General features: G+C 58.6%; 2 protein-coding genes across 2 annotated transcripts in view; one reads left to right on the top strand and one right to left on the bottom strand.

Moving 5' to 3' along the window:
• Positions 1–1,210: 1,210 nt before the first annotated feature.
• On the bottom strand, positions 1,211–6,395 carry PTSG_10671 (zinc finger protein; the record flags this gene model as incomplete). The annotated part of the gene is made up of 3 exons (XM_004988580.1): positions 1,998–6,395; positions 1,537–1,627; positions 1,211–1,332 (listed from the first exon to the last, which is right to left on the bottom strand). Exons 1-3 carry the CDS (start codon positions 4,785–4,787, stop codon positions 1,211–1,213), a joined length of 3,003 nt encoding a protein of 1,000 aa, XP_004988637.1. The 5' UTR covers positions 4,788–6,395.
• Positions 6,396–7,148: 753 nt separating this feature from the next.
• Positions 7,149–8,885, top strand: part of PTSG_10670 (uncharacterized protein) — a 2,465-nt gene continuing 728 nt past the window's right edge. Inside the window, exons 1-5 of the mRNA XM_004988579.1 lie at positions 7,149–7,354; positions 7,587–7,627; positions 7,748–7,809; positions 8,021–8,242; positions 8,579–8,885. The exon at positions 8,579–8,885 is cut by the window's right edge and continues 9 nt beyond it. Coding sequence (XP_004988636.1) covers positions 7,280–7,354; positions 7,587–7,627; positions 7,748–7,809; positions 8,021–8,242; positions 8,579–8,885 — 707 coding nt within the window. The 5' untranslated portion in view covers positions 7,149–7,279. The remainder of the gene's footprint in view (positions 7,355–7,586; positions 7,628–7,747; positions 7,810–8,020; positions 8,243–8,578) is intronic.

The raw sequence follows: 8,885 nt of genomic DNA, 5'->3' as shown, positions 1-8,885 counted from the left end.
GAGAAAAGAAAAAAAAGAAAGAGAAAAGAAACAAACAAAAATAAAAGTACTGAAAAGAAGAAGGAGATGGAGACAATAGAGCGGAGCGGACTGCAAAGATGTCTCTTTATCTTGTCGAGAAGGACAGACAGACAGACAGACAGACACACACACACACACACACACACACACACACACACACACAAACACAAACACACAGACCCCTTCCCTCCTCCCCCCCATCACCCAACACACACAACGCACCAGCCAGCGACGGATAAGCTTGCTGCGGCAATGCGCAGATCAAGAATCGTCGCCTGCACACACGTCATGCACACGTGAGGCACTGCCACGTTGTTCACAATCAAACCCACCACCAAAGCACATCCCAACGGCATCAGCAGCAGCATTCACGCCACCATCTTCCCCACCCCCTTCTCTCTCCGTCTCCCCGTCCCCGCTTCCCTTGCCATCGACGAACTCACGCATTGGCGATGGCTGAACTCGTCGCACAACTCAACAGCACCCATATCCCCTCCTGTCTTCTGTGTCTGCTATCTATCTTTGAATGATGACTCATTATCCACCAGCAAGCAAGCAAGCAAGCAAGAAGCAAGTCAGCAACGAGCAAAGCAAGCAAGCGAGGAGGGTACTTCCCCAGCCGCCACCCGCGTCGCTTTTGGCATTGGGGAGATACGCTTCGTGTATTAGAGGAGGGTAAGAAGAGAAAGCAAAGCAAGCCAGAAAGAGCCGAGCCAAAGCCGACTGACACCTATGCGTACATGTACACCCCAGCAAGTGCATCGATGCAAATAAACATGCGTGCGCAACACAACCATGCACAAAACAAAACACAACCGGGGAGATCGACTACAGCAGCATTAGGATCGAAGCAACAGCAAGCAGCACACGCGCGCGCGCGTACACACACACACACACACACACACACACACACACACACACACATGTGTCATGTCACACCCACCACATCACACCAATACATCAACTCATATCAGGAAAACACTCGCGAAAAGGTGCGACACAATACACTCTTTCTTCTTCCCTAGAAGCACATCACATACACACACACGGACACGCACACACACACACACACGCGCACACACACACACAGCCTGTATCGACATATTGCAACAAGTCGCTCAGTTAAGAAAGAACAAGGCATTCAGCACAGCAGCAGCAGCAAGGGCCGTTGTCACCACCGTCACACACCCTACGAAAGGTTCATGCTGCCGTCTGTGGGCCGCAGCTTGCAGTGGCAGCGCTCGTGCTTGCGCCGGTTGCTGCTGTTGGAGAAGTGCGTCCCGCAAAACTTGCACGCATATGGCTTATCCCCTGCACACGAAACCGGGCGAGAGCAAGACGAGTGCAGAAAGGAGCGGAGGGTGCTAGTGAGGCACAGCGGAAAGCAAAGGGAAAGCACTTCCCACAGCGGCGCACAAAGCTATCGGCTACGGAGGCACACACACACACACACACACACACACACACACACACACACACAGACAAACAGACAGACAGACAGACAGACACACACACCTGTGTGCACGCGGCGGTGCCTGTGGAGGTTGGAGGAGCAGGAGAAAGTCTTGCCGCAGTCAGCACAGAGGTGTCGCTTGGTGGAGCGCGGCTTTGAGCGCTTCCGCTTGGGGGCATCGGGGCCCTCATCCATCATCTGCATCGTCAGCGCAAGCAGCTGCAGCGGGTTGTTCGCCGCCTCCTGTTGGATCTGAGACGTGCGGGAACGCACAGAGGGAGGATGGGCATGAGGAACAGAGCGAGCAGGTGAAGTCACGGAATCACGGGGTACGCACACAGCAACAGCACGCACAAAAGAACAACTGAGCACACGCTCTTCCTCCCCACAACAAACAAAACACACATCACCCTTTTTTCTCCTTCTCTCGTTTTCGTTGATCAACACCCCTGCCCAACACCCCTGCCCATTCCTCTAGCAACACCCGGCCGACACAGCGACGCGTTGGTGCGTGCGTACGTACCCGGGCGATGGCGAGCTGGTCGGCCTGCTGCAGCTCTGTTGTGATGCCGCCCTTCTGCCCGAGCGACCGCAGCGCCCGCGCCGCATGCGCCTGCTCGTGCTTGTTCCGGTTGCTGCTGTTCACAAACCGCTCCCCGCAGTGCGCACACGCGTACGGCCGCTCCCCCGTGTGTGTGCGGTGGTGGCGGTGCAGGTTGGACGAGCACGAGAACGTGCGGTTGCACACGTTGCACACAAACCGCCCTTCACCGCTCGCCGTTGTTGGCGCCATCATGGCACCAGTCGTCACACCATCACCATCAGCACCACTGCCGCGGCCGTTGGTCGAGGTGGCGGGGGCAACACCGATAGGCGTGGTCGCAGTCGCTGTGGCGGTAGCTGGGGTTGGTGTCGTTGTTGACAGCTTGGTGCCCTGTGGCCCATGCCCGCCATTCTGGTGCTGCTGCTGCCGCTGCATGGGTTGGGCATAGTAGGGCGAGTGCTGGCCCTGCATGTAGCCCTGCTGCTGCTGGTACTGCTGCGGGTTGTAGCTCTGCAGACTGTACGGCGACATCACAGACACGCCGCTCAGCGTCTGCCCCGCCATGCTTGTCGCAGGCAGCATCGATGACGACGACGACGACGACGATGAAACAAGCCGTTGCTGCTGTTGGTAGAGTGGCGGCGCCGCCGCGCTGGTGCTGCTGGTGCTGCTCTTCACGGCGCTTGACGTTGGCGTCGTTGCTGCTGTCGCCGTGGACGTGGACGTGGACGTGGCTGTGGCGGGTGCCTGGGCATGCATGTTCTCGATCATGGACATCATGGCGAGTGCCGCCTCTCCCTGCTCCCCGTGTGACGCCACCACTTGCGCCTCTGTTGCCGTTGTAGTCGTTGGCTGCCTTGCCTCTTTCTTCACCGCCATCGTCGCTGCTGCTGGCGATGGTGCTGTGATTGGCTGTGGCCGCCACGATTTCGCATTGGCTGCGGGCTCCTGCTTCACTGGGGCTGGCGTCGTCGTTGTGTTCTTCGGTGTGGCACTCGTCTTTGTGCTGCTGACAGCGGCCGTCAGCTCAGCCTTAACGGTACCAGTACCATTGTTGCTGGTGCTAGCGCTCACTGTCGCTGTTGTCTTTTTTGTTTTGTTCACCGCGCTGCCGTTGCTCTGGGTGAGGTCAGCCCCGCCTTGCTGCTGCTGCTGCCAGGTGTGGGCCAGGGGCGCGGGTGAAGTGCCGCTGTATCCCGCCATGGGCATTGGGCGATATGCGCTGCTGCTGGTGCTGCTGGTGCCGCTGTTGCTGTTGCTGCCAGACATTGTGCCGGTGGGCGCAGCGCCGTGCTGTTGTGTCGACTGCCACACTGCATAGCCCCAAGCCTGGTACTGGTTTACGCCCGCCATTGCTGGCCGCTGCTGCTGCTGCATTGCTGTGTGCATGTACTGCCCGTGCTGCATCATTGGCGTCCCCATTGTCGGCTGCTGCCGTTGCTGTTGCTGCTGTGGTGGCATGGAGTTCGCTGCCTGCAGCGGGTACGCCCGGCCGCCCGGCACCATCGACGAATACCCATGTCCTGTCGACACGCCAGCGCTGTTGCTCGTGTTGCTTGAGTTGCTCGAGTTGCTCGTGTTGCTTGAGTTGCTGGTGTTTGAAATGCAGGTCTTCAGCGCCACGGCGTTGGTTGCGGCTGCTGCTGGTGGTGATATGCTCGACACAACCGCTGCCTGCTGGTGGTGCTGGTGCTGGGGAGCGGTGGCGCTGTTGCCATCTGCTGCTGGCTCTGCGGCACCGGGGCTGATGGCCGGGTCGCTCGCACGCCGGCTGCCACCATCAACACCATCAACACCGCCATGCATCGTGGTGGCGGTTGTGCTGGTGGTTGTGGCGGCTGAGCCTGCACTGCTTGGGCTGTCGACGCCTGCAGACACGTCCTCGTCATCAGCGCTGCCGTCGCTGGCACTTCCCTCGCGCGACCGCACCAGCGGCGATTCCAAAGACGCGGGCGACGACACGTCCTTCTTGCCGCCGTCCTTGCTGTTGACACGCGTGCAGCCACTGGTTGCGGTCTTGGTGTGGACGGTTGCGTCGGCAGCATCAGACGCCTCCCGTGACAGCGACACGCTGTCAGTGGCCGCCGCCGCTACTGTCGTTGTTGTCGTTGTTGTCGTTGTGACCGTGCCTGCTGCAGACGCCTGTGGGGTCAGTGGTGTTGCTGGCGTGGCGGGGAGCGACATGGTGGCTGACAGCGGACCGTTGGCCATGCCTGCTGTGCTGCACACCTGATGCTGCTTGGTGGCCGTCCCACCATTCATCGCCATCGCCATTGTCATCGCCATTGGCTGGCTCGCCTTGGGTTGGTATCCACGTGACACAGCCTCAGTACTGCCGACACCACCAGGCACCCGCTGCTGCTGTTGCCGCTGTTGCTGTTGCTGCTGCTGCTGCTGTTGTTGTTGTTGCACGTGTGGGTATGCCTGGTATTGGGTGGCGGGGGATGGCGGCTGCGGGTGCAGCACCGCTGCTCCGGGCCCGGGCGGTTGCGGCGTCATTGGCGACAGTTGCGGTGTTCGCGCTGCTGTCGCTGTTGGGGCGGGCGGGGTGAGCAGCTGAAACGGGGGCGAGTACACAAACTTGGACTTGTACTGCTGCTGCTGCTGCTGCTGCGGCTTCTGTTGGTAGGGATAGGGGTAAGGCAGCGGGTGGTGTTGGTAAGTTGGGTGCGTGTAGCGGAGCGGGGAGAGGCCCGGGGTGGAGGCGGGCGGTGTTGCTGGGTGCTGGGGCACAATCAGCGGGAGCGATGAGAAGAAGTAGCGCTGCATGGCGACGGTCGTTGGTGTTGTTGTGGGCAATCAATCAATCAACCAAGCAATCAAGCACACAAGCAGCCGTGAGTTGGCCGTGAGTTGGCCGTGAGATGTGAGGCCAGGGAGAGGAGGCAAGCACGGAGGGAGGGGGGGGTGGTTATGAGATGGCGTGCGAGCGCGCGGGTGCGTATTGCGCAGGGAGTGATGATGAAGGAGGGAAAAAAAGGCAGGTAGGATGGATGAATGGGGAAGGAGGAGCGGAAGAAGGGTGGTCAGGTGTCGACACACGAGCCCAGCGAACAGGGCAGGGACAAGGGAGGCGTCAAGAAGACGCAAAGAAAAGGAAGGAGGAGGAGAAGGGAACGGGGACGGGGTAAGAGGTTGTTGTGGGAGCCGTGCAAGCAAAGGACGCTTGTGCACGGTGTGTGCGTGGTGGGACAGCCAGCACCCAATACACTACGGCGGATGCTGAATGGAAGGAGTGTTAGCTGCGAGCCACATCAACATGAACAAGACCCGCAGCGAGCGAGGGGGGTTCGCAACAGGAGGTGCGAGGTGGTAATACAATGGTGGCAAGGGGAACGAAGAGGGGAGGGGGACAGGTCGATGGCAATGGAGGAAATGAAGTCATGGAAACAATGGTGCGAGCAGGGAGAGCCACCGCACCGCGGTCTTGCTTGATTTGGGTGCTGGCAGGTGAGGGTGGAGTGGTAAACGACCAAGTGACCGCACCCAGGCAGCGAGGGAAGAAGAAAGGACACCGCCAGCGATAATAAATAGTCAGCAAGCAACCACCCACACCGACCACGACACCGCACCCACGGCAGCCCCAAACGCAGGCGGGTGCAGTCGGCTGCAGCACGACACGAAAGCAAAGCGCGCAGCAGAAACCAGAGGGTGGGGGAGAGGACATGGGAAAGATGCGACGCGGGCGCGGCAGAAGGAGGAAGTAGGACAAAAGCGCAAAGCACGAGCAATGGCAGCGGTGTGTTTAGAAGCGGTTCGGGCGCATCATGCGCATCATGCGCATGCGCGTTGCACTGCAGCCGTAACGGTCGCAGATGACAGACGGGCCACTGCCACAAAAAGCCAGCGTCATCACGCAAGTGCGAGAACATGCGCCGCTCGCAATTACAAGGGACACAAAGATGGCGAGAGAACAGGTGGGAAGAGAAATGCAACGGCCGAAGGATGCAAGACGCAATAGGGTGGAGGCAATCAACAAGGACAGCGCGGCTTCAAAGTCTCGTGTCGACGACAGGCAGTCCGTGCGTGACACACACGTAGGATTGCATGTCAACACATCCAACAGACACGAGAAAAACATCGAGAGGAGGGGAAGGTGGCAGTTGAAAATCACTTGCTTGGGGAGCCGCGCGAAGTGGGAAGGGCAATCAGACGAAGGAAGGGAAGAGGAAGACAAAAGGGGAAAGAGGGAGAAGTAGGACGCACCCTGGCCATTGTGCGTGCGTTCGCACGCACACTCGCACACACAGGCACACGCAGGCAAACACGCACACGCACGCACACGAGGCTCGCAGGACCAGCCCGAAACAACGCACGACCTGGTGTCAAAAGCGAAACATGAGCACGCGAAACACAAACGGTACCTGATGGCGTGCGTGATGCTGGTAGGTTGTGTGTCAGTTGAAGATGGATGTGCTCTGGTTGGTTCGTATGGCGTGACGCGTGGTGGTGTGTGTATGTGTGAGCGTACGTGTGCGTGCGTGTGATGCGTGTGATGCGGTGTGTGTATGTGCGTGTGTGTGTGCGTGTGTGTGGTGTGTGCGTTGATGTGAGCGGTATGATTGAGCAAGAGCAGGAAGCAAGTCCTGCCTCGCGAAGCAGTGATGATGATTGATGGCGAAGCAAGACAACAAGCAAGCAAGAAAGGAAGCCAATAAAAAACAAAGGCGAGAAGTAAAGGTGATGTGTCGTAGCGTGTGTGCCCTTTGGGGGTTGGTTGGCTGGTTGGTTGGCGGATTGGTTGGAGTTCGTGCCGGTCGCATCACAGCAAGGCAAGGCAAGGAGAGCCAGCCACGCACCTGTGTGTGTGTGTCGCGTTGATGGTGGTGGATGGTGAGCGAGGAGGAGGACAGAAGGGGAGGAGGACGGGTGTGGGTTGCGGTGCGTGTTGGCAAACGAAAAGTCGTGAAAGAATCGGGCAGAATAAACAAAAATTGGGAAATCTGGCAATGTGGCGTGGGCCGTCCGATTTTTACATGAAAATATACGTAAATTATCGCAAATGACGCCATCAATCCCAAAGTCAGCCGCAAAAGTTGTGCTGTCGTACGCCAATTGACGCGCGGACGAGCGAAGCAACGGACACGGCGCGCTCCAGCAACACGAGCAGCAGACAGACAGGCAGGCAGGCAGACAGGCAGACATACACACGCACGCACACGCACGCACAAACACACACACACACACACACACACACACAGACACAGAGACAGACAGACAGACAGTGGTTGCGAGAAGCAAGCCAAGCAAGCCAAGCAAGCATGGACGATGTGATAGCTGGCACCGTCGGGGGGATTGCGCTCACCCTTGTTGGCCACCCCTTTGACACAGTCAAGGTCGGTCTGTGTTTGTGCGTTTCGTGTCGCCATTGTCTACGGGAAATGAGTGCCATCACTGTCGCTTGCACTGCCACTTGCACTGCCGCTTGCACTGCCACTTGCACTGCCGCTTACACTGCCGCTTACACTGCCGCTTTGTCACAGTGCGAGGTGGTGAATCGCTACACTCAAAACCTCTGAGGTCTGCTTTTCTCGTGGCTGATTTGTTCTTCTTGTTGATGCTCCGTAGGTTCGTCTGCAGACGCAGCCAAAGACCAACCCAGTGTACAGGTGAGGTTGAGCGTCACCGCGTGGATGCTGTTATGCAGCATTGTAGTCGTGTGCTGCGGTGCTGGGCGATGTGGCGTGATGTGATGCGCAGGATTGACGCCTGCACGATTCGCTTTGCAGCTCAACATTGGACTGCGTTCACAAAACATGGGCACAGGAAGGCATCAGTGGCTTTTACAAAGGTCCGTGCGTTTGTGTGCATGTGTGTGTGTGCGTGCGCGCGCGCGCGCGTGTGTGTGTGTCTGTGCTTTGCTTCTCTTTCCGCGATCTTTGGCTTGTGTAACTCTCCCCTCCGATCCACTCATCACCACCACCACTACCACCATTCGTCGTCGTCGTCAACAACAACACCACTACCAATTGAACACACTCCCCCCCTTTCATCTGCCTCAGGCGTGACATCGCCGCTGGCGGGCCAGATGTTCTTCCGAGCCACGCTATTCTTCTCCTTTGGGCAGAGCACGCGGCTGCTGCAGTGGCTGCGGGAAGAGAATGGCCAACGGCTCCCAGCGCTGCACTACTTTGCCGCCGGCGCAATGACTGGCGCTGCCGCAGCCATGGTGGAGAGCCCCATCGATCTCTTCAAGTCCCAAGTGCAAACAGACATCCACCGAAGTGTGTGCGTGTGTTTGTGTTTGTGTGTGTGTGTGTGTTTTTGTGTGTGTGTGTGTTTGTGTGAGTGTGTGTGCGTGTGTGTGTGTGTGCGTGTGTGTGTGTGTGGATGTGGGTGAGAGAGAGAGAGAGTGTGTGTGTGTGTGTGCGAGACACCGGTCGCACGTACATGCACAAGGTGTCTCGCACACCAGTTTGCGTGCCTCTCCCTCCCCCCCCCCTCCAACGCACTTCACCGCTTCACTGTGTTCCCTCACACGTCACCATGGTCCCCTGCCTTGTACATCCCATCCCCACGTTTATGGCCCACACTGTTTGCGACGTCACGGCCACTGCCAGAGACTGCTATGCGGCGGTCTGTGCTGGACGTGGCGCGGGAGTGTGTTCGCACCAACGGCGTTATCCGCGGCCCGTACCAGGCCCTGCACGCCACGCTGCTCCGCAACATCCCCGCCAATGCCGTCTACTTTGGTTGCTTTGAGTATGGGCGCACGCTCGGCGCCCGCCACCTCAACTACAAGGTGGACGATCTCCCCGTGCTGTTCAACTTTGCGTGCGGCGGCATCGCTGGTCTCATGTATTGGGTCACGACATATCCAACGGACGTGCTCAAGTCCGTCCTCATGTCAGACGCCATCGACCCGGC

Source organism: Salpingoeca rosetta (assembly GCF_000188695.1).
Source record: "Salpingoeca rosetta unplaced genomic scaffold supercont1.34, whole genome shotgun sequence".
Classification (NCBI taxonomy): Eukaryota; class Choanoflagellata; order Craspedida; family Salpingoecidae; genus Salpingoeca; species Salpingoeca rosetta.
The sequence above is the reverse complement of the archived record's forward strand: the minus strand, read 5'-3'. Positions and strand labels throughout refer to the sequence as shown.